This window comes from Rhinolophus sinicus, linkage group LG04, assembly GCF_036562045.2.
Source record: "Rhinolophus sinicus isolate RSC01 linkage group LG04, ASM3656204v1, whole genome shotgun sequence".
NCBI lineage: Eukaryota > Metazoa > Chordata > Mammalia > Chiroptera > Rhinolophidae > Rhinolophus > Rhinolophus sinicus.
This window is the reverse complement of record NC_133754.1, coordinates 27,902,666-27,928,812: the sequence shown is the minus strand read 5'-3', so window position 1 is coordinate 27,928,812 and position 26,147 is coordinate 27,902,666. Positions and strand designations below refer to the sequence as shown.

At 34.8% G+C, this 26,147-nt stretch overlaps 1 protein-coding gene across 14 annotated transcripts in view; it reads left to right on the top strand.

Moving 5' to 3' along the window:
- Nucleotides 1-26,147, top strand: part of MYCBP2 (MYC binding protein 2) — a 240,014-nt gene that overhangs the window by 14,552 nt on the left and 199,315 nt on the right. For all 14 annotated transcript variants that reach the window (XM_074329406.1, XM_074329401.1, XM_074329409.1 and 11 more), the window contains exons 2-5: nt 8,643-8,718; nt 12,225-12,440; nt 19,978-20,131; nt 24,663-24,859. In XM_074329406.1, coding sequence (XP_074185507.1) covers nt 8,643-8,718; nt 12,225-12,440; nt 19,978-20,131; nt 24,663-24,859 — 643 coding nt within the window. The remainder of the gene's footprint in view (nt 1-8,642; nt 8,719-12,224; nt 12,441-19,977; nt 20,132-24,662; nt 24,860-26,147) is intronic.

Genomic DNA, 26,147 nt, shown 5'->3' with positions numbered 1-26,147 from the left:
CTTCCAAATAAGACCAAGAGACTGAAACTATATAGGGAATCAGTTTGCATCTTTCCCTTAGATCAACTTGAACTGTTAAAAATCTCTTTTCTTGTTACTAATTATCAGCCTAGGTTAAGTAAATAAAAGTTTTCTACCTGGTAATCAGACTACTGTTTCTCCTGATTTATTCAGTGATGCTTGAACACAATGATAAGAGTATCATTGCATTAATGACACAGGAGAAATCAGTCTAGCTTCTATAGAAAAGCTTCAGTTTACATATGGTATTTTACAAATTAGTTGATTTTTAAAAAATTGGTGTTGTATTTAGTTGATAATTCACTTATTAATTTTTTATTTGTGGGTTGTTTTGCATTTTCCATAAATATAGTTATGTTATCTACAAATAAAAGAGCTTTACTTTTTCTTTTCAACCGTTCTGACTTTTATTTCTTTTACTTGACTTAATTCAGTAAAAAAGAAGTGGTGATAGTGTAAGTCCTTAATGTTTTTATCCCATACTTGTGGAAGTATTTAATTTTTCATCATTAACATTTTAAGTATAATTAAGTATAATGTTAGCTGTAGGTTTTATTATAGATATTCTTTATCAGATTAAGTAACTTTTCCTACTTTAATGAGATATATCATCACAAGTAGATGCTGAGTTTTATAAAATACTTTTTCTGCTTCTGTTGAAATGATCATAGTCCCCCTTATTTTGTTACTCTTTTTTCTTTTTTAACTAAAGTTTATTGAGGTGACAATTGTTAGTAAAGTTACATAGATTTCAGGTGTACAATTCTTAATACATCATCTATATCTCACATTGTGTGTTCACCACACAGAGTCAGTTCTCCTTCCATCATTTGACCCCGTTTACCCTCTTCTAGAGCCCCTTTTCCTGGACTCTTACCGACTGGTAACCACTAAACTATTATTGTCTGTGTCTGTGAGTTTTTGTTTCATTATTTGTCTTGTTTCTTTGTTGCTTTCAGTTTTATATTCCACATATCAGGAAATCATGTAGTTCTCAACTTTTTCTGTCTGAGGTATTTCGTCTCAAGATCTATCCATGTTGTCTTAAATGGCAGTATTTCATCTTTTCTTACGGCAGAGTAGTATTCCATTGTGCATATATACCACATCTTCTTTATCTAATCATCTATCGAAGGACACTGGTTGTTTCCTTGTCTTGGCCACCGTAAAATATTTGAACATTTCATATAAAAGGAATCATACAGTTTGTGACTTTTGGTGGCCTTTTTTTTGACATAATGTTTTCAGGGTTCATCCATATTGTAGCATGTGTCTACCTCATTTCTTTTTATGGCAGAGTACGTAATATTTCATTATATGGATGTATCACATTTTATTTACCCATTCATTGACTGATGAACATTTGGGTTTCCACTTTTTGGCTACGTAGTATTTTTGCTTCTATATTCATGGGAGATAGTGGCCTGAAATTTTCTTACTTTGAAATACCTTTTTCAGATTTTGACATCAGAGTTATGCTCACCTCATAGAGTGATTTGGGAAATGTTTCTTCTTTTTATATCCTCCGGATGAGTCAGTCTAAGATTGGTATTGTTTGGAAGAATGTACTAACAAATTTTTTAAATGTTTGGAGGAATTCACTGGCAAAGCCATCTAGGTCTAGAGTTTTCTTTGTGGGAAGGTTTTGATTAAAGTATTCAGTTTCTTTAACAGATATGTCTATTCAGGTATTGTATTTTTTTTCCTTGTTAGGTGTTGGCAAATTACATTTTTGAAGGAATTTGTCTATCTTATTTAAGTTGGAAATGTATGGGTAGATCTGTAGTGGTATCTCCTTTCTTATTTCTCATATGGGTAATTTACAGTGTTTTTTTCTTGGCCAATCTTGTTAGATGTTTATTACATTTATTAATCTTTTCAGAGAACCAATTTTGGCTCCTTGATTTTCTCTGTTGAATGTCTGCTCTCTATTTCATTGATATCTGCTCTTATTTTGTATTTTCCTCTTTTTACATTCTTTACATTTAATTTGCAATTTTTTTCTTAAGTTGTAAGCCTATATCATGTACTTTCAAACTTCCTTTTTTCATTATATGCATTTATATATATGCAAAATCCTATATATTTCCCCAAATCACTACTTTGGATGCGTTCCACAAGTTTTGATATGTCATATTTCATTTTCATTTAATTGAAAATATTTTCTAATTTCCATTGTAACTTTCTATAGCTCTTTGACCCATAATTTATTTAGAAATCTGTTGTTTTAGATTTCCCAACATTTCGGAATTTTTTAGTTTTCTTTGTGTTGATCTCTAGTTTAATTTTTCTATAATCACAGTACTTGGAAATTTGTTGACTCGGTCTGTGGTCCAACATATTGTCTATTTTGGTAAGTATTCTGTATGCATTAAAAAAGAATGTGCATTCCGCAGTTGTTGGATGTGTTTTTCTATGTATGCCAATTAGGTCATGTTGATTAATTACTTTAAAATTTTTTCTATGTCCATGCTATTTTGTCCTCTCCTTATTCTATCAATTAGAAGAGATGCTAAAATTTGATTTTTTGTGAGTGTCTTTTCTCTTATACTCCCAATTTTGCTTCATATATTTTGTAGCTATGTTAGTAATAGATGCGTTCAAATTTAGGACTGTAATATTTTCTTTTGAGTTGACCCTTTTAGCATTATGAAATACTTTACTCGTCTCTAATAATACTTCTAGCCTTAAAAATTACTTTATCAAGTATCATTATAGCCACACCAGCTTTTTTGGGGAGGCCAGTAAGTATCTTCAAGATACAGCTTCTCTAGTCCTTTTACATTTTAGTCTGTGTCCTTTTATTTAAAATTTTGACATAGTAATTATTAAAGGAAGACTTTCCTTTTGTATTTCTTGTAGTATTGGTATATTGACAATGCATTATGTCAGCTTTTGTGGGTGTGAAAATATCTCTATTTTTGTCTTCATTTTTAAAGGATATTTTTGATAGGTGTATAATTCTGGGTTGCTAGGTGTTGTTTTTTTTTTACGTCCTCAGCACTTTTCAATTCAAAGAATGGAAGCGATCAATCTTATTGTTGTTCCTCTGAGTGTATCTTTTTGCTCTGGCTGCTTTTAACATTTTCTCTTTATCCTTTGTTTCAGCAGTTTGACCATACCTAGCTTTTGGTGTGTCTAGGTATGGTTTTCTTTGCATTTTACTACTTGAGAGTTCCCTGAGTTTCTTGACTCTCAGAGCTGTCTTTCCTCACTTTTATAAAATTGTATTAATTATCTCTTCACATATTGCTTTTGTTCCATTCTTTTTTTCTCTCTTTGTCTTAGATTACAGATACATGATTATGAGACCATTTACCTGTGTCTCACATCTCATATTCTCTGTTTTGTTCATCCCATTCTGTTCTCTGTGCTTGGAGTTTAGGAATTTTCTCTTGGCCTGTCAGCAAGACCACGGATTCTGTTTTCCTCTGGTCTATTCTCTTCTTACAATCATCTGACAAGTTCTTAGTTTCAGGTATTTATTTTTCAGAAAATCCACTTGGCTTTTTTTTTTTTTTTTAATACTAGGTTGGTGCAAACATAATTGCGGTTTTTACAGTTATTTTTAACCTTTTAAACTGCAATTACTTTTGCACCAACCTAATAGATTGTATTGAAAAATTATGTCATTTCATCTATTTTGTTTCATCATTGTATCTACTTCAAGTTCTTACCTCCTCACTTTAATACCTGGGTTATCTTGAGTTTGCCTAATTGTGTGGTTTTCTCTTGATTATGTGTCACCTTAATTTGTTGCTGTCTCTTAATATGTTTATTGTGTACCTAACATCGCGTGTAAAAGGACAGCATTTTTTCCATATGATGTTACTTTCTTCCAGAGAGCTTTGCTCTTTGTTGTGTTAGACAAATAGGATGAGGTGTTGACCACTTCAGTCCAATCAGGGATTAAGTAGACTTCTCCCTCTACTGGAATTCTGTCTTCTAAATCAATACCGGGAGGCTGGGAAATCGACCCTGACCTGTTGGCCTAGCCTCCCTAGCCTTCTTCAGTGCCCTATCACTACACAGATGCACCATGGGGAAAACTGGCCACATATTTGGGGCGTTTCTAGATTCCAGTCTTTCATTCCAACTCCTGCAGACATCTAAAAGCATCAGTGGTTTCCGGTTTCCTTTAGTAGAGTTCCTCTGTTTAAGCCAAGCTCAGTCTTCACTTGACCTGAACTCTGCAGATGCCCCCGTGGAGGAAAATGCCCATGGTCTGGGCTCACGTTGGAAGTGCTCTTCCACCCCAGGATTTGTAGTTTATCTACTATTAAATTGCTTCCAAAGCTTTCTTACGTTAGTCAAGTTTTTGAAGGGAGAGCAGTGGCTCGCTCCTCTCTAGTATCTTACTTTAGGGAAGTAGAAGTCAGAGGTCAGGAGTTTATCTTTGCAAAAAGAAAAGGAGAAAAGGCAGATAATTTTAGAGTGCTTATTTGTATAAGCATAGTGCTGTTTTAAATAGTTTTATCTGTGTTGCATAGTAGTAGTTATATATATATATTTTCTTTCTGATATGAACGTGCTCTAAACTAGGAGTTAGCAAACTCAAACTATGGTCTTCGTGTTTTCGTGTGGCCTGTAAACTAAGAATGGTTTTTAGACTTTTAAAAAGTTAAAAAAAAAGAAGAAAAATGTTTTGTGGCACGTGAAGATTATATGAAATTCAAATTTCTGTATCCAGAAATAAAGTTTTATTGTAATACAGCCACATTCATCTGTTGATGTGTTGTCTGTGGCTGCTGTTTTGCTGTGACAGTTGGGTAGTTGCAGCAGAGATCCTATGGCCTGCAAAGCGTGAAATATTTAGTGTTTGGTCCTTTACAGAAAAACAAAACAAAAACAGCCTAGTCTTGCCTTAGACCATAGATTCAGGACTTTTCTTATCTCATTACTAAAGGAAATTAAACAAAGGATTGAAATCCTCTTATTCCTGAAGTTCTTTGAATTTGGACTTACTAAAATTCTAGCATTTTAGAGTTAAAAGGAACCTCTGAGATCATCTCTTTAATCTTGTTACTTTACAAATGAAGAAACATTCAGAGTGAGAGAGGTTTTTAAATAAAATTACGACTAAATTTTGTTTTGTTAGAAAACAGACTTGGTAATAAGCTGATAGGAAAACTAATGATCTATATCATCCAACAACTTGCAAAATTTATTTCTTCTCATATTGCAGAAATGTTTGGTTTTCCTTAAGCAATGGTAGCTATTAAGAATATTTCTTGTTCGGAATTTTTAAAGTAAATATTTTAAAATAAATATTTAAAGCACATTAATAGCCTTTGCCTTTCATTACCCCCCATAATTCTTTCAAATCTCATGGGTATGGGGTTCTTTTTGTGAAAAGACTAAAAATTTTATATGATCAATTCCAGACATTCTTTGTGAAGCTCCTGTTTGATAGAGGACCTAAAGTCCTAAATCATCAGAAATTCCAACATGAATTATTGATGTGTAAGGCTGGTTTCTGGAGTTTTTCTTTTCTTTTATCAAAGTTTAGTTCTCAAATGAAGTCATATGATGGGATGTTCTATTACTAACAAACAGCATTTTTTCCTAATGTTGAATATAAAGTTTCTTCATATAATTTTTAATTTATTGCCGGCTGTATTTGACAACCTTCTACTTCTAAAAGTAGCCAAATCAACAAAAAACACAATAAAATCAATTTGTGGGGATTTGGGGAAAGCTGATTCTTTAACTGATCTGTATTCAAGGAATGGTGGGTTCAGATTCATTTAAAATGTTATAACTAATTAAATGCCAAATATGGAGAAATAAGTATTTTAGGAATATTAGGAATACATATAAAGTCATTTGAACTTGAAAGAAGGATATTAAACAAAGCAGACAAAAGTGTTGGTGTATACTTGTGAAAATTTAAGTCCATGATAACTAGCCTTCAGGAAATTCATCTTAATTTGGATTTGTGTATTCTGTTTCTCTGAAGTTTGGTTTTGAGTGAACCTTGATGTTTTTCTTACGTTGTATAAAGGGGCTAACCTTTTAGCAGTTACATACTCCTGTTGCTCAAATAACTGATTTCACTCAAGTAAACTTTAGTATAAAGGGAGATTGGTTTCTGAAGCCATATATGAGAAGTACTCATTGCCTTTCATGAATTTGTTTACCTGATATTTCTTGAACATCCGTGGTGTGTCAGACACTGATGCAGGTACTGAAAGTACAGAGTAGAAATAGACATTCTTCATGCTCTCACATTGCTGGTAGTTGAATAGATTGTGTAAGCAGGTATAGCTGTTCATGTGTAGCATTTGGTAACTATTGACCACTCTCTTTACTTCTGGACCATACTATTTGGAGGAAATCTCATCCACATACATGGTTTCCATTACCACCTTTGCACCAAAATCTGCTAAAATAATCCTGGGGTAATTCCTTAATAGACATTTCTGGCTAGATATCCTTTAATGTATTGGTGTATCTATGGATCTATCCTTGGTCCTCTGCTTGTTTTTCTCTGAGTAAGACTTGTAGCTATAGCTGTGAACGTCCTTCTTTTCTGCCCTTCCTCTCTCCTTCCTCCTACTTTCTCTTTTTCTCAAAATAGTATTGAGTACCTTTTTCCAGGCTGTTTTCTGGGCAAAGATGTTAGAACAGTGAACAAGGAAGGCATGGCCTCCGCGTTCTTGGAGCATACAGCTTGGTGAGGGAATGATGCGTGAAACAAGTAATCCCATACCTAATTACAGTTTAGATTACACATGAAACACAAGTATACATGAAATGAGAGTGTATATTAGGGAAACTGACCCAGTCTGGGACATTCCCGAATAAGTGACGCTTATACTGGGACATCAAAGATGAGTAGTGGTTAGCAGGAGAAGATGAGGGAGAGAATTCCAGGCAGAGGAAGAACCTTTGTGAAAGCTCCTAAAGAGCTTAGCAGGTTCAAATACTTGAAAGGATGTCCTTGTGGCTGGAATATGGTGAACAAGTTGCAGACGGGTATAAAATGAGGCAGCAGAGACTGGCAGAGGTCAGATCTTGGTAGAGGATCTTTTAAATGATGTCAGTGCTTTTGGACTTTATCCTAAGAGAATTGAGAAGATACTAAGAGTTTGAAGTGGGGAATTGCCTATTTAGATTTCTATTTTAAAAAGTTGGCTTGAGGGGCGGACGGTTAGCTCAGTTGGTTTGAGCGTGATGCTCGTTAACACCAGGGTTGCCGGTTCGATCCCCACATGGGCAAATGTGAGCTTTGCCCTCCACAACTAGATTGAAACAACTACTTGGAGCTGATGGGTCCTGGAAAAACACACTTAAAATAAATGAAAGTTAAAAAAAAAACACGGAGACTTGTGTTATGTGAAGAATGGATTGAAGAAAGGCCAATGTGAAAGTGCAGAAATGAGTTAAGAAGCTTTTGCAGTGATCCAGTCAGAAGGTGGTAACTTGGATTATTAGCATCACAGAAATAGAGGTGATATAGACAGATTCAGGAACTGTTTATGAGACATAATTGACAAGATTTTGTGATTATTTTGGTTTAGGGAGTGAAGTTGAAGGAAATGTCCAGGGTAAAGTTTTCATATGCTTGTTCACATCTATCTTGTTGACATTTTATTTATCCTGAACTCAAACATCTTCAAAATTGAACCCATTTTTTTCCTTTCACAAACCAATTATTCCCCTTCCTTATTTTTGAGAATGGCATCTCTACCTCCAAGCGAGCTAGCCTTGCAACTTTTTTTGGTTCACAGCTTCCACTGAGTTAGTTACCAAGTGTTAAGGACTTGACCTCCTTAGAAGCATCTAGTCTCTTGCTCTGCCCTTCTCCTCTTTCTCTTTCTTTACCCCCCTTTACCTTTTTCTGTCTTTGTCATTAATATATCAGTAGCATCCTCCTGCTAAATCATTCAACTATGCTTTATATCCAAGTCTCTGGGCTACTTGAGGGCAAGAATTGTCATTTTCATCCAGTATCTTTAGTACCAGCAGTGTGCACCTCAGCCTGGCAGACATTAAACAATTATTAAATGAAATGAAAATAAAATACAGTGTTTTCCTTGACTCTTGTTTCTTTCACTATAATTCTCATTTTTTGTCACATATTTTTTCTCTTAAAGTCATTTAGGTGCTTCCTTTTGCTTAAATAATAGTTTGGTCTTAGGGCTGTGAGGTAATGAAAAAATTGGCTGCTGGATATGAGAAGTGTATGAGTTGGGGTTTTCATATAACAATTTAGTAAAAATGGACTCCTGACCCTTGTTACACTGTCGCCCTTACTATTATAAAGAGCATATATTTCTGGGAAGAGATCATAGTTGGTATTTATTAGCATCTCCACTGTTGAATAAAGTTTAAAAACCTTCATTTGATGCCTTTAAACATTTTTAATTTTATAAAAGTATTTGCACAATTGATTTTTTTATCATTTAATGTGGATTTCTTAGCTGTGCAGTATTGTGTTATCTCAATAGCTACATTATATGGTAGTATCTGATATGTACATCTAGAGTATATTATTTCATAGAAAGTTTGTAGGATAAATATTCAAATGTCTACTTTGGAAATACCTATTTTTAATAACTGTATGCCCTAATATGAACTTTCATAATTCTTTTCTTCTATTTTTTTCACATTTTTAGAAATAAGAAAATTTTAAACAAGAAGAAGTTGAAAAGAAAACAGAAGAGCAAATCAAAAGTGAAGACAAGAAGCAAGGTAAAACTGGCAATTTATAGGGAGTAAGGACTTTTTGATATAGTAATTTGAATCAAAATGCCAAGAATAAAAAGGTATGAGTATAATTAGCAAACCGTTTCATTTCTATGAGCCAAAGTAATTTTTTAGAAGCTCCTTATTATTTGGTTATACTGTTTAGTTTCATTTGGACATTTCTTGACCAGTAGCCTGGAAGTTATATCTGGATATTAAAGATTATTTATTATTTATTATTATTATCTTTGATCAGTCCTTTGGGAGAACATATCCATTTATCTTTTTAGTCACTCTGACTGTCTAGAAACTGAGTGAAATTGGCTTGTGAGTGTGGACTTGGATTTGGGCTCCTCATCTGCATGTGATCTGAATTAGGGAGAATCTTGGTACATCTGTATTGTTCTGAGCTTCTTTTGACTGTGGCTGGCTGAGCAAAAGAAAATGCAGTATAGAATATTTGAATTAGGTGGGACCTTAGAAATCAAGGATCTCATTTTCTACCTAATAAATCTTTACTATAAAATCAATCTAGTTTTTTCTTAAACAATTTCAGGGACCAGATTCCACTTTCTATAAAAGAGTCTCTTGAACAAGTGCTAAGAAGCCTAGACAGGAGGAAAAGAGCAGCCATAACTATGATTTCTGAGCAGCTCCACTTTTGATTAAAGAATACTATTCTGCCATAAGAAAAGATGAAATAGTGCCATTTGCGACAACATGGATGGATCTTGAGATTATTATAGTGCTAAGCGAATTAAGTCAGACAAAAAGTAGAGAACCATATGATCTCACTGATAATGTGATATATAAAACTGAAAACAACAAAAGAACAAGAAAAACAAATGAAGAAACAAAACTCATGGACACAGACAATAGTTTAGTGGTTACCAGAGGGTAAGGGGGAGGGGGTGATAGATGAGGGTAAAGGGCATCCAATATATGGTGATGGAAGGAGAACTGACTCTGGGTGGTGAACACACACTGTGATATATAGAGGATGTATTACATTATTGTACACCTAAAATCTATGTAACTTGACTAACAATTGTCACATCAATAAACTTTAATAAAATAAACACACACACACACACACACATATATATATGTGTGTGTGTGTATATATATATATATATATATACGCACACATATATACTTAAGAAAAAAATGGTATAAAAACGAAAACATGCAATATGTAATGTTTTGGGTGGCTTTTTCTGCTCAGCATCATTCCCTTGAGATTTATCCAAGTTGTTGCGTATAGCAATAGTTTGTATCTTTTTATTGCTGAGTAAGCATTCCAAGATAGGGATATACCACCATTTGTTTAACCATTCATCCATTAAAGAACATCTGAATTGTTTCCATTGTTGGTTATTTATTTTGAATAAAACTTCTATGAATATCCATGTGTTGGCTTTTTGTATAAGTTTTCATTTCTTTAGTATAAATATGCACAGGAGTACAATTGCTGGATTGTGCTGTAAGTACATGTTTAATTTTGTAAGAAACTGCCATATTTTTTCCAGAGTGGCAGTATCATTTTACATTCCCATGAACAATGTATGAAAGATCCAGTTTCCCTATATCCTCACCAGCACTTGGTGTTGTCACTATTTTTTATTCTAGCAAGTTTGATGGGTGTATAGATATCTCACTTTGTTTTAATTTACATTTGTCTGTTCATGTTGTTTGGCCGGTTTTTTACTGGATTGCTTATTTGTTTTTTACTGTTGAGTTTTGGATTTTTTAAATATATTTTGGATGCTAGGCCTTGTCAGATATGTGGTTTGCAAATATTGTCTCCCAGTCTATAACTTTATACTATTATTTTAAAATTACATTTTTCAGTTGTTCACTCTTAGTATGTAGGTATATTACTCATTTTTGTATATTGATCTGGTATCCTGTGACTTTGCTAAATCCACACATTATTTCTAGTGGCTTTTTTGCAGACTTCTTAAGATTCTTCACATGTCTTCTGCAAATAAAGGCATTTGTTTTCTAGAAGATACTTCTTTGTAACTATACCTTTTAGTTCTTTTTTTGGCTTATTGCACTAGCATATCTAGTACAATGTTCAAATGAATTTCTGAGAATATCTTTGCCTTGTTTGCAATCTTAGGGTATAAGCATTGTCTTTTACTACGTAAGCTGTGGATATTTCATAGATACCATTTATCAAGTTTTGTAAATTCTAATTTACTTAGGCTTTTTATCATGAATAGGTATTTGATTTGTGTTAGATGCTTTTTCCATCTTTATAGTGTCTTATTTATTTTCTCTTATATTTGTTGGTGTGGGGAATTACTGCTTTTCCAATGTTGTGCCAGTCTTGTTTTTGGGTTGATCATGCATAATGTATCTTTTTATGTGTTGCTGGATTTGGATTGCTAATATTTGCTTGTTTTTAATATCTCTAGAAGATACATTCCCATTTTATGTAAATTAACTTTAGTAATTTTTTTTTTTATTTAACAAGGAGTATTCCAGTTTTTTCCCCAATTATTTATGTAAGAAGGGTAGAATTTTGAGACAAAGCATTTTTGGTACTTGAGATGTCATTTTATTTATCTTGGATAGTTCCTGGACATACTCTAATTGTTGGAACTTGCATTTGTAGAATATCTTAATCCAATTCTGTATATTTCTAATATAAATGTTGATATCAAAAGTGTGATTGCGGTCTGATGAATGAAATGCTGGGACAAAACAGAAACTGACTATTTAGTTTTCACAATTGAATTACCAAGCATGTGATTTTTAGTATTTATCAAGACTGATAGCTAAAACAGAGCCTTAGGAAAGCAAATGTCCGAAATCTGCAGTTTTCTTAGCATTACCATTATTTGAATGGAATGAAATTAGAAGAAATGACTAAACTGAAGGGTTTTTCTTTGTAGTCCTAATTTCTGTTTCAGTCCTTATACCGTGTTTCCCTGAAAATAAGAGCGGGTCTTATATTAATTTTTGCTCCAAAAGATGCATTAGGGCTTATGTTCAGGGGATGTCATCCTGAAAAATCATGGTAGGGCTTACTTTCCGGTTAGGCTTTATTTTCGGGGAAACAGGGTATCTGCTTTTAGCATATCTACTTTTTAAAAAAAAGAAATCAAAGTGTAATCCAACATTTGTAATAGGTCATTAAGATTCTACAATATATCTGATGTCCCTTAGAAAAGCACCCAGTAAATGTTTTTGGATACCTCAGCAGTTAAGCTGTGCTGGCTCTGTTCCTATCACGGGATAAAGGGATGTTCCTGTTAAGTTCTCTGCCTGCCCCTTTCCCGTCCTTGTCAAGTGGGTTATTGCTGTTACTCAGAAAGTAGTGCAGTGTAGTAGAAAGGATACTATAAGTTGAGTCAACAGATTTAGATTGTCTTTGCTTTGCCAATTACGTGACTTCTACAAGTCATCTAGCATGTCTAATTTTTACTCTTTCATTTTTTTTTAACATGAGAATTGATGGTAGAAAGGAATATGAAATTGAAATACTATATTTTGCATTTCAGTCCGAAAACTTGGAGAACACAGTAATCATACCAGATATCAAACTACATAGCAATCCTTCTGCATTCAATATTTATTGCAATGTACGCCACTGTGTTCTGGAATGGCAGAAAAAGGAAACATCATTGGCAGCTGCATCTAAGAACTCAGTGCAGAGTGGAGAATCAGATAGTGATGAAGAGGAGGAATCCAAAGAGCCCCCAATCAAGCTTCCAAAGGTAAGTCCCTAAGTTCCACTTAGGTGCATAACCTGGGGCTGTTTGGGCTATAGTACATATTATTGCATTACTAAAATAGCTGGCTTTTTATAAAATTCTGCACTAAAAATAACATGGCTTATGAGTAAAAATAGATTTGGGGCAGAGCAGGAAAGCTCTATGCAACTTTAACTGCAGTGCTAGCAAAGTCAATAATTGGAAACTCAGTGGGGAGCACTTGGGAAGCCCAGGCAGGGGAATCAGTGGGCTGTAGTCTGTAACAGGGGCGATTAAAAATGTACAAAAGCAGTAGAGTCGAAATGGTGGCTTGAAGGCATTGAGTCGTTGCTGATGGAAGAGGAGCTCTGCGCCCGTGGGCTGCCGTTAAGGTGGGCCCAAGAGGAAGTGCAAGCTACCACAGCCAATAGCCACAGAAAGCTGGGCGCTCCCTTCTCGGGGGGGAGCTCTGGGTACAGGTGTACATTTTTCTTTTTCTTGAAATAGAACTAGAAGGGCTCCTGCCTGTGCTGCGGCTGAGCTGAGAGCTTTTGCCTTTTCTGTACTCTTGCTATTCTGGTTCCCCTTGCCCTGGAAAAAAAATATGAACCAACAGAAAATCCACATTATTCTGCTATCACTCCCGTATTTACCAGAGGCATATAAGCTAATTTATGTTGTAGAAACATGTAGTATAGTAGAACAAACTTAAGGTACTCTTTCTATTTAAGTATTGGTATATTTCAAGACTGTAATGTTACACACACACACACACACACACACACACACATATGTATAGGAATACTACTATATAGGACTATATATATGTGTGTATTTATGTTGTAGAAACATGTAGTATAATAGAACAAACTTAAGGTACCCTTTCTATTTAAATATTGGTATATTTCAAAACTAATGTTATATATATATATATATATATACACACACATATACACACACACACATACATATATATATTCCTATATAGTAGGTATAGTTAGTATTTCTAACAAAAGAATGGGTGCAAATAGACATACTTTAAAAATGATACCTTTATCATAAATGGTTTATGCATATTGCATTTTTCTAAATATAGACATTTTTAAATGATTTTCTTTCATAAATGATTCACGTATATTGCCTTTTTACTAAACTAGTATCTTAAAACTATGCCTTGAAAATGTCTTCATGTGTATACATAAGATGTCATGTAAATATATTTTTTCATTACTTGGAAATAGCAGCCAAGATAGAACCTGTGTTCCTGATCTGATTTCTTTCACACATTTCATGATGGCTGTTCCTAAGTGCACCGCTGTCCTTAATTATTACTGTCAGGTTCTTCTCAGCTGATTCTCAGTAGACGGCTTCCTTCCGATTTCATAGGGTAATGGAGGTTTTGTGACCTTCCTCAGCCTCGTAACCAGCTATCTTCGAGTGTCCTTTATCGCCTCCTCTTGGCACCCCTCTCCTTTCCTTCGCCCCTTTCTTTCTGCGGTCCTTAACGGTACCTTCTCTACTAGCTTCTTTCTTCAACCTAAAACAAACTGGCTCATCTTTCCCATGTGAGCCCCTCTAGGTGAAGATCATGGTCTCTAATTCTGATTTCTTATACTTAGTTAGGAAGGCTGAGAGAAAATATATTAAGTTAGGATATAAGGCTGTAAGACTTATGTAATATACTTTTGATAAGAATTCCATTGTACACGGGGTGAGTCACACAATACTAATTACCCAGATTAAGGTCAGTATTGGGAATGAAAATAAGAACCCAGAGAAATCTTTCACACATCTTTGAATAGTAAACTGTCATTTAAACTAAACTTTATTGCACAGTCAAGAATTGATTCTTAGACTGGTTTTAATGAGTATTAAATACGTATTAAGAGTTAAAATATCAGATATTCTTAAAACAGTGGTTTTTAGTATTATTAACAATGTCAAAAGATACGCAGTCAAAAAAGGATCTTTCAAAGACAATTAAAAGAAAACCAGATAGCCCAAGTAATAAGTTTTTCAAATACTGACTCATCAGGAAACAGGATATACTGATTAAGAACATGGGTAGTGGAGTCAAACTGCCTAGGTTCAAATCTCACCATTAAAAATAACTAGCTGTGTGAAACTGAGAAAGTTATTTGACCTCCCTGTGCCTCAGTTTTGACATCTATAAAATGGGGATTATACTTACCCATAGGGTTGTAGTGAGGTTTCAATGAGTTAATAAATGTTGAATGTATTATGCCTGCTCAATAAGTGATAACTATAGTTGTATCAGCTTAGGTGCAAACCAAAAAAATGTGTAGGTGCAACTGAATTTGAGTTACTTTTCGAGGAAGTCTTCAATTTATTAAGACCTACTTTATATCCAAGGGAATGAAACTTCTGGACAATCAGTGAGATGGAGGAAGAAGTGATGATATTATGCAGAGGCAGTAGAATGCTATGGGTTAGGGCACAGGAGGGGAGTGAGGCCTTCAGGTGATGTTTCTGGCAGCCATCTAAGGATTGACACAAAAGAAGAGATGATGAGGTCTTTAGGGTTTGAGGTGATGGGCATTTGAGGGCAGGTGGGAAATGCTGCCCTGTGCTCCTGACGCTATTCTTTTGTCAGGTCCTTCCTTTCTTTGTTCTTCCTCTCTTGCTCCTCCTGCATGTGTCGCTGTTGCTTTCTTGCTCCTCACCTAGTTTTCTTCTCATTTTTTCTCTCACATAATTCAGATCATTTTAATGTGTTGTTGAAGTATCATTTTGACACAGTTTTTCCCCCTTTTGAATTTTAAAAGGTAATTTGAATTTGACCGTTATGCTTATCACGTTGTTTTGCTTTTTGTTTTTTGTGGATCATTAATCACTGACATTTTAAAAAGGACTTCCTTCCTCCACCTAAATGCTTCTGTAGAAATTTTCTTTTCCCCAAAAACACAGTTTTTACACAGCCCAAACTGTCTTTCATTATCCAATTTCCAGATCCACTAAAGAGTTCCAAATTTTATAGCTACATAATTTTGAATACTAATATTTAGGATTTATACTTTCCATCCAGTCGTGTTTGAGGCTAGTGATGCCACATATTTTGTTAAAAGAGGTAGACTTACATAAACTCATTTATTTCCTTCTTAAGTCAGTACATTCTTTTTGAGTTTATAGCAAGTATTATGTTATATCATGAACAAAATGATGAGACGCAGTCCCTTCCCTAGCAGGGGTAGCAGGCATGTCTAGTGCCGTGAGGATGGAGAGGACATACTAGGTATGTGGGACACAGAGGGGAAAGGATGCAACATTGACTGATGCTGCATTTGCAGACAGAGGGAATAGCTTCGTTAGGAAAGTACCTGTGCTCTGTTTTGCCTAGAGAAGGTGAAGAGGGCAAGAGGCAGAGCAGGAGCTCTGTCTCAGGACACATCTTCTGTGGCGTGCAACCATTTTCAGGTTTTGTCCTGTGAATTGGAATTATTGCAGATTTTAAGAAAAAGAGTTTGATCAGGCTTGTATTTTAGTAAAGTTACTCGGGTGCTAGTAAGATAATACGTAAGAGGGTGTTGAAAGTAGAGAGGGGACCAGTTAGGCAGTTAACATTGCAGCTGTGTAGGAAGTGTTAGTGAGGGTTGTAATTTGGGTAGTGGCAGTGTCGGGCATACAGGAAATGTTAAGGAGGCACAATTACTAGGAATTGGTAATGAGTTGGATATAAAGGCTGAACGTGAAGCTGGAATCTAAACATGTCTAGTGCCGTGAGTTTCTGGGTGGTAATGCATTTACCGAAAGAGGGAGAACTGGAAGAGAAACAGGGCTTTGTTGTAAAGATGAGTAAGTTTAGTTCCAGCCATACTGAGTTGAGGTAGCTGTGAGGTGTCTGTAGAGTTGAAGTTCAAAAAAAAGGTCCTAGTTAGAAGTTCAAAAGAAAGGTCCTAACACGAAATACAGATTTGGGAGTTATCACAGTGCGGTGGCAGAAGTTGAAACAAAATTCTGTTAAAGATGGGATTGGGAAAGTGGATGAAGAACATTGTTTAAAATTAAATTAGCTTCCTCCTCCTCTGCTGCCTCTGCTGCCGTTGCCTCCAACTCCTCCCTTCCTCTCAGCCTCTGGATTTTTATTATTATTTGTAAATGTTGTCTCTACCAAATAGTTACTTTATACAAAAAATTTTACAAAGCAGTATACATCACTCTATAGTAATATATAAAAATCTACTTTTGGTTTCCTCTTGAGTATTTTTGTTTTTATTTTTTTAGTTTTTAGTTTCAGGTATACAAAACAATGCAATAGTTAGACATTTACACCCCTCACAAAGTGATAACCCCCCCCAATCTACTACCCCTCCGATGTTGAATATCGCTGTTACAGTTCATTGACTGTATTCCCTATGCTGTAGTCCACCTCCCGTGACCATATGTATGTATTTAATTATAGTTGACATTCAATATTATTCAACTTCAGCTTCAGGTGTATTTTGGAAGTAGTAAAACTGACTCTAGGACTTTGTAATAGAATCAGATACAATTTCTAATGGCAAAGAGATAATTATTATTAAATTTAAATGTGATGTAGTTAAACTCTTATGTTCACACTTGTTAGTAAAACCATAAAGTCACCTGTGGAAATGCATTATTCTAGCAGAGCAAAATAAAACCTTGTAACATTCATTAGGTCATTTTTCTTTGGCCACATACATTTTTATTTCACTTTTCCCAGCAGTAACATTGGACTGGCTGTATCAGGTAGTTAGTTGGGTTTTGTGTGTTTTCAGGTATAATAGAGAGCCTTCAGAATTTAATTATTTGAAAGCAACAGGAAAGGTGAAATTCAGTAAATTTACAAAAGCTATTTTCTGAAGGTAAGTGGCGGCTATGTGTTGGGTGGTTAGTTATGGTTTATCATTGAAAGTATTAAAGCTTAGTGTGTTATCTGACTATTATAGTGAACTATTTAAAAGTTACATTTATTAATTTATTTTGCTAATTATAAAGGCAGTATGTATTCATTGTAGATAATTTGAAAAATGCAGAATATTTTTCATAAAGAAGAAACATGAATTAGAAATTAGAAATTATTTCTAAAATCCTATTAACCAAAAAATATTTACCAAAAAATATTTACTGTAATTTTCAATACACACATTCAAATGTATTTATTTCTGCACCAGTGAAATCACACTGTATTTGACATAGCATATTGTTTTCTCCTTGTGCTCTTCCTAATATTGAGGGAAGAAAAAGTATAATGTCTTCTCAGTGACCATGAGACAAGCTTCAGAGTGTAAAGTGTAATTTCAGAGTTCCTACATATGGTAAAACACTCTCAGCCAAACCTCAGAAAAAACCTTATTTCACAACATGTTTTGTTCCTCTGTTCAATAATTCGAAGCTAAATAGATTGGAAAACTTGAGTTTGAGTTTTATTTTGTTGTATATTGAATACATATTACTGCTCTGGAAATGAGTTAGTTTTCCCCCTTTTTAAAAAAAAATCTACAGTGAGCTAAGCTACTATAGATAATTAGTGAGATTCCACAGTGGTTAACCTAGGCAGGTGAGTAAGTCTTTGTCAGGACCTACATGACTAATGTTTTGTGGCTATGTCTCACTAAAATCAGCTAATGCTCTGTTCCTAGGCAGCCTACTTGAGTTGTCTGTTGTCATATATTTATTATTACCCCTTAAACTTATCAGAAAGACAACTCAGGAACTTGTTGAGTAAGTAGCCTTACAGTTTTTTGGAAAAGTTCGGTACTTGTTGTATTACTTATAAACAAATCCTAGCCAAAAATATCATCTGTGAAGAATCTTCTTTGAATAATGAAGTCAGGATTGGTGGTTGTAGAGGAAGTAATCTTACAGACTGATGGGATGGAGTAGTCTCCCACTGGCCTGAGAATAGAGCGCTGCATTTTGTACTTAGGAGATCTTTGACTTCAGATTTGTTTCCTGTAAGTACCTAAGCAGATGGAAAACGTGGACAGCATGTTTTTATTTTCTAGTCTATTCCAGGAAAGGAAACTATATCAAATGGAAAATTTTCATTGCCTAGTTCATTTAATCAATTGAAACTCTATACAAGCATTTTTGTAATCTTAGCTATAATCAGATCTGCTAGGATTTTAGATATATGTAAAGATAGTTCTACTAGTTATTTTGACTTCTCAGTCATATTTATATTTTCCAGAAACCTGGCAAATGGTAATCAGAACTACACCTGACTTGCCTGCAAGATTTGACTCTTGTCTGGAAAATATATTTCTGAGTTGCACTTATTTTTAGCACACAACTGAGAGAGTAATTAAACAAGTATTTATTGTGTGCCAATTATATCTGAGGCACTGTTCTAGTAATGGGAAATATTAAACTAATTAAGACATGCTCCTTGTCTATAAGGCAACCACAGTTTAGTTGTGAAAATGAAAACAAAAATAGTCAGTTACACTATAAGCATAATAAATGCTATAATAGAGGTCTGGACTGGGTAAGAGTTATACACAAGGTTCATTTACCCTGTTTGATTATAAACTCTTAGAGGACAGGGTCTAGTGTAATATACCTTTTTATCCATTGTAGTGTGTTGCACAAAATAAGTGCTTAGGAAATATTTATGTAATATATATGAATTAATGCACAACTCTCAGCAGAGAGAATATTCTTCCATTGTTATGTCCAATAGAATTAATGCTTTGATATGTTTCTACTAATTAGTATTATTTTAATTTTTTATGTTACTTATTTCTCCAAGTAATGTAACACCTCCTGAAAAGATCTGATATATTTGGTTCTCAAAATGTTGGCATTGACTGAGAAATAGAATTTCATTGTCTATTGTTATATTGATCTTCGGAAGGTATTGCCTTATACCAGTTCCTCACATTTCTTTTTCACTCTTTACAGATTTATTTATCTTTTGCGAGATGCCGAATAAAATTTTTCTTGGTCCTGATGAGGAATGATAAGATAGTTAAAGTAAAAATAGCAGTGATCTTTTAGCTAGGCAGTTTTAAATTCCTTTCATGATAAATCCCACAAGAAGCTGGGACACCGTCTATAAATAAATAATATGATGATTGTACCATTATAGGAAAGGCTAAGATGAAAAACTCCTACTTTAATCTTTTCACTATGTTTGCTATGTTGACTTTTTTTTCTGGCTATAGGTAAGAATTGACATGACTGTTAACCGAAGAATGCTGATTTTTGCTTGAGTAAGGCCAAATGAACTTTGTAAATTAATAGTTTATTTTTTCTGAGTGAATGAAATCTGTATCCAGTTCACTGTTACAAACAATTTTCATATTTTGTTATGGCTTCATTATGATAAAAACCACTTTATAAACAGTGCACTATTTTTTAACCTTCAATATAACTGGATGGTTTTCTAAATCTTGAAGTTAAACATACTGGGTCTTTTTTCTTTTTTTAAAAATTTGTGACCTTTTTGTGTTTTGAGTTTTAGATATTACAGCCTTAATCATTTGCTGTGGAAATAAGCTGCACCCATTAAATTGCCTGGGAAGTGCTATTAGCTTATATGCTAATAAGGTATAATTTTATTTTTCATCTTAAATAGATCATTGAATTTGGACTTTGTGAAGTTTTTGAATTGATCAAGGAGACGCGATTCTCTCACCCGTCCCTGTGCCTCAGGAGTCTCCAAGCCCTGCTGAACGTGCTTCAGGGTCAGCAGCCAGAAGGCCTCCAGTCAGAACCACCTGAGGTTCTAGGTAAGAGCTCAGGGGCATTGAATGAAGCCATTTATGTAAACAGCTTCTCTTACAAAGCACATACAGATGCCGACCATGCAGTCTGTGTTTAATTAAGCCCTGAAATGGCAGGTGTATAAATTTTAAGGTATTTTGCTATGTCCTACTGGAGGTATGGTTCAAGAGTTACAGTTCATGCATAGGTATATTTTGATTATTGTAACGATGGGGAAAATGCAAAACAAATCCTAGGCACCCAGAAATAGCTTCAAGCCTTATAGTCACTATTAACTTAAATTATTCTTATTAAACCTTTGGCCAACATAGCTCACATTGATTTTCTCTAACTTTATATGTTACTCTGGATAGTTTAGTTAAAAAGATAGGAAAAAGGAAATAAATGCTACCAACCGAAACAACACAATAAGTTTCTAAACAAAGAGGGCTTTCTTTTGAATTCATCATAAATAAGAATCAATTTTTGTTATAGATAAAGCTTCTGAATTAGTAGCAACTTCCATTAAATAAAAATCTTTGCTTTTTGTAAAGTGTATTTGAATTTTGTGAATACCGATCTCATGCGTGTGACTTAGGTGTAACATAATCCTGTAAGCAAGATAGGAGCTCTGAAAAAATAGAAATAGAGATGAAGGCATAATTGTGAAATTGGCTAATTGCTTTTCTCTGATGCTAACTATGGGTCTTTGTCAGAGTCTAGATTTTTCTAAATCTCAAGCCTTACCTTGTGTCAGAGTGAGTCACATGGGCTCTACCTGTGGAGTTTCTGACTCCCTTTTGTTGGTCTGTGGCTCAAGAATTTGCATTTGGAGTAAGTTTCTGGGTGATGCTGATGCTTTGTCCTGAGACCACACTGCTGTCTGGACTGGAGTTGGATCCTTTTTCTCTCCTCGCCTGTTGGGATTTTATTAGACTCGCGTGTGAGAACCTAATTACATTGTCAGATTGTGCTTTTTTGGGGTCATATATGGTGATTAGTTTTTGTGTTTGATTTTTTTTGTTTTATTTTAGTAGGGAAAGGGTGTGCTGGCCATGAACACAAGCTGAGGATTTCTAAAACCAACAACCCACTCAACCCTTCCAAACCCACCCCATGTTGTTAAATGCTACTACCAAATAAAAGCTCTTCTCCTTGTTGGTCATTAGCACCAGTGATCGTGTTACTATGGTGATGCACTAATACACACTTGGCGTCATGGCATTTACTGAAGATTTTAATTAATTAATTTGATTTAAGCGTAGTTTGCCAGTTATTCTTAGCTCTGGTTTGTCAATCAACAAATAATTGAAATATTTAAAATATCCACTAAAACCTAATCATGTCTTTCCTCCTAGATCTACCTTTCTCTTGTCTTTTGTCAGTTCAATCTATGCATAAATATTCCCTTTTATTCTTTACAAAATAAATCTTTTATTAATACTGATTTTTGTAATTATAATGTGTGCTTTCGATTAATCATATTCTATGAAAACTTGTACCTGATTAGTTTCTTTTTTCTTTTCTTTTTTTTAAATTAAAATTATTGACGTGACAATGGTTAGTAAAATTACATAGGTTTCAAGTGTACGATTCTATATACATCATCTATACAGAGGGAGCCAAAAAAATATGTACACATTTTAAGAAAGGAATAAACTGTATTAAAATTGTAATAATCTGTAGTGATAACAAAAGATGAATACAAGTCGTGTATACATTTTGTTTGGCACCCCCAGTATTCACATTGTGTGCTCACCACCCAGAGTCAGTTCTCCTTCCGTCACCATATATTTGGCCCCCTTTATCCTCTTCTATTCCTCCTTCCCCCTTAACCTCTGGTAACCACTAAACTGTCTGTTTATGAGTTTTTGTTTCCTTATTTGTTTGTCTTGTTCCTTTATTGCTCTCAGTTTTATATCCTACATATGAGTGAAATCATATGGTTCTCAACTTTTTCTGTCTGACTGATTTCGATTAGCATAATAATCTCAAGATCCATCTGTGTTTTCGCAAATGGCTGTATTTCATCTTTTATGGCCAAGTAGTGTTCCACTGTGTATATATACCACATCTTTAGCCAATCATCTATCGAAGGACACTTGTTAATAGTTTCAAATGTTTCTGTACTATCTTTGTTATCTCTTCTATTTTTTTAATGCTTACTTCTGATCACGTCAGTGCTTTGACTTATTTTTCTGTTGAGGGATTTACCATCACTTCATATTTTTTTGCTGTTTAATCAGCTCAAAGATGTAAGTGATTTGGTTCTTTAAAACTAAATTCCTATTGAACTATGTCTCAGCTTTTTTTCCTTTGATCTAATATCATAATCACATTAGTTATACTCTTTTCCACTTTGTTATTTTTCATGTTATTCATGAATATATGTATATATGCATCACTCTGATTATTGGAATAGCTTGACATTATACATCAGGCTTCTTCTCTTTGCAAGCTTCTTCTCTTTGGATTTGATTTACATATCGTTTAGTTAAAAAAAGTATTCCCTTCTATCTATTATTATGTTCAGTTTAAGGATAGAATATATGTTCTCAAGTATAATAGCACCTTCAAGTATAATAGCATATTCTGTGTTAAGAGCATATCATTCAGAGTTAATCAATCCAGACATTGTTGCTGTTATTCTGGGACTTAGCATTAGACAGTTGGACACATGTATGGTTGCAAATGTGGATAAATAGCATAGGGGAAAGTAAAGGGAATTCTGAGAGTCAATACCAGGCTTCCCTGAAGATATGACATTAAAGATTTGAAGGGTGAGTAGGAAGGAGTTAACTGAGTATCCAGGCAGAAAAGACGGCATGCAGCAAGGCTCTGACAAAAGCCTGTATGCTAGAATGAGAAGAGGGAAGGGAGGGAGGGCTTCGCACAGGTGAGCAAGGAGTCAGGGTCTAGATCATGTGGAGCTTTACAGGCCACGTTCAAGGAGGCTGGTTATTGTTCTAGGAACTTGGAAAGTTCCCCTCTACCTCCTTACACTTAAATTCTTTATTTTATAACACTTCTACTGTTTCTTCCACTTGAATTTAACTTTTTTGATGGCAGAGACATTCTTTGTCGTGTTTGCCAATGTACGACCCTAGCCTAGAATAGTTCCTGATATACAGGAAGAATTCAGTAAATATTTGCTGAATATTCATAAAAGATGAAGAGGCATAATGATGTAGGTAGGGAAGGATGGACAAACAAAAGGATAGAAGAAAGGTTGGAGGGGAGGGAGGATAGTTGGAAAGGCGGAGGGAAGGCGGAGGGAAGGTTAGATGGAAAAGAGGGGAGACTGAAGGATATTGAGACAGTGAAGAAAGGTGGGAGAATGGAAAAAGGAAGAGGAGCAGGAAGGAATTAACAAAGGAGCAAATGGATATTAAGTAGAAAATCAGATTTTTGATTTAAAAATTCTCTGGTTCTATGGGGGCCAAAGTGAATGGCTGCATAGGAGCTAATTGATGAACACTTTAGTAGTACAGTTAAGAGATGCTGCTAAAGAACAAAAAAAAAGGTGGTGAAAGCATGGATTGGGAAACTGTTGTTGACATAGAGAAAGTGGAAGAATTGATTAGAAAGCAAAAGTGGAGGAACTTAAGAATTAAATATGGATGATGAGGAATAGACAGAGGAAGCCTAGGTTTCTGTGAGTTAACAAAATAACCACAGGTAGCCTTTTGGTTTTCAGAGACATTCAATACATTAGTTCTCTTTCTCTTGCTCTCCTCCTTCCCACCCCTTTCCCTCTTCCTCTCTTCCTTTTCCTCAATTTTTCTGTCTCTGAATATTCATTCTTTAAGGATTTTGAAACAGTAGAGATACCAGAAGTCTTGATTCAGTCTTGGGCAGGGTTGTTGAGGGAATTTTGTGTGGAGACTTCTGATGGCCATAGAATATTCATGTGTTATGTTTTCATCTTTGCCACTAAGTGGCTTTATGATTTAGGGCACGTCTTTTAACCTCCCTGTGTCTCAGTTACATTATGCATTAAAGGAGAAGGGTATCTGTTGTATTGACTTGGAGGTTTTGCTAGGGTATCAAATGAATTTATATGCCCTCTGTTGATGTGAACTGCTGTTATGTTAGCCATAAAGCCAAATTTATATTAAAACAAATTATAGCATATGTCTTACGTATTCCGTTGTTGTTTGCAAATAAATATGTAATATTCTGGACACTTAACATTTTAAGAGGCCTGTAGTCTTCCTAGACTAAAAGGTAAAATAAATGTAATGAGTAGTCTATTACTTGATAGGTATTTCTTGAATATGTGAATACCTCAAGGCAAGTTGCTTTTAAATGACTTTGGATAGATTCCATTTTTTTCTTTACGAAAATAAAGAGTTGAACTAAATATGTTGTAGGGTCCTTTTTATATAAATAGTATAACTTTTTTGGGGAAAGGTAACTGGAAAGGAACTAATGAAAAATAAGTATTCAAGTTGCCTTAAATATTTTTTTTTATGAGGCGAGGTAAAAATAAATAAATCTACACATGGAATGTTCTGTATGTTGAATGAATATAATTGAGTTCTGTTTTATCCGCAGAGTCTCTCTTCCAGCTTCTTTTGGAAATCACTGTGCGAAGTACTGGGATGAATGACAGCACAGGACAGTCTCTGACGGCACTCTCCTGTGCTTGCCTCTTTAGTCTGGTGGCTTCGTGGGGAGAAACAGGAAGGACGCTTCAGGCCATCTCGGCTATCCTCACCAACAATGGCAGCCATGCTTGCCAAACAATTCAGGTATTTCATATTTCTAGCTGCTTAGAAAGTTTTAAGGTGCCAAATTGTAATTTCATCTCAATTTCTGTCAGTAGGAATTCCCTGCTATTTCTCACTCAGGACTGTGGTTTGATCTGTCCAAGGTAGATATATACATAATCTACAGTATTTGAACTAAGCTACATGTGTGTTTTACTCTATAGCATTAAAGGTAATAAAATGAAATTTGGCAAAAATGCGAATCATTAGCATAATTTTCTGTCAGCCTCGTCTCTGTCTGCATTGTCTTGCTCTCTGACTTTCCCCACTTCCCATCATGCCCTGAATTGTCAAGAATGGAATTCCTTCATAGTTTCCAAGCATCTTATCTCTGTTGAAAGAAAAGGGTATGTTGTGATTCTACTATATCTTTCATTGGTTGATTATAGTTTGTCATGAATTGATTTGTTCATGAGCTACTTCAACTTCGCATATAACATTTTCAGCTTTTAATATTTGTGGAATAAACTCTTCATCATTGTTAGTGGTGGGAAATATCGTCCTCCTTATAGGCAAACTTGATTTAGTTCTTTGGACAGTTCTGGAAATTGAGTAAGAAGTTCAGTTTTAAGTCTGTTACATGCTCTGCTCTGGCCCCTTGGACAACCTCCAGAACAGATGGAAGGGCTGCTTAATCCTGTTATAAGCAGATGAAAGATAGCAGAAGGAGCCTATGGGTCATTTTCTGTGACTTACTCAGAGGTATTGAACTCTCCTTGTCAAACATAAGCCGTCCCCTTACTCTAATTTTCTGTTCTTATTTTTCCCCCTCTTCCTGCCCTGTCTGAAATTCTCTTTTCCCTTTTTATGATCCTTAATTATTTTGAAGTTCCTCTGTGCAGTGCTTTTCAAACTATGTTCTCCAGCTGTGCTATGAGGGTTTGACAACATTTTTATTTAAATATATGCTTAAAATATACAAATACTCTTTAAATTTTAATAAAATAACATTCTGATATCATAACCAAGTTTTAGAAGTATAGTGACCACAAACACATGAGCTTATTAGACGTCCAAGTGATTTATTTTTGTATAGACTTACCCCAGAGGCTATGAGGGGAGAGCTAAAGGATGAGTTGAAATGAGCCAGTGCAGAGGGAGAAGGTATCAGTGTTGGGGGTGAAGAGAGAGGATGTTCTTGGCACCCATGTGCTAAAGCATGGAGATAAAAGTAAGAGTGGAATGTTAAAAGCTGAATGAAGTTTAGTAGACTTGTAATTTAGAGGGCTGTCAAATACCAGAGACAGGACTTAAATGCATATCTGTCTGA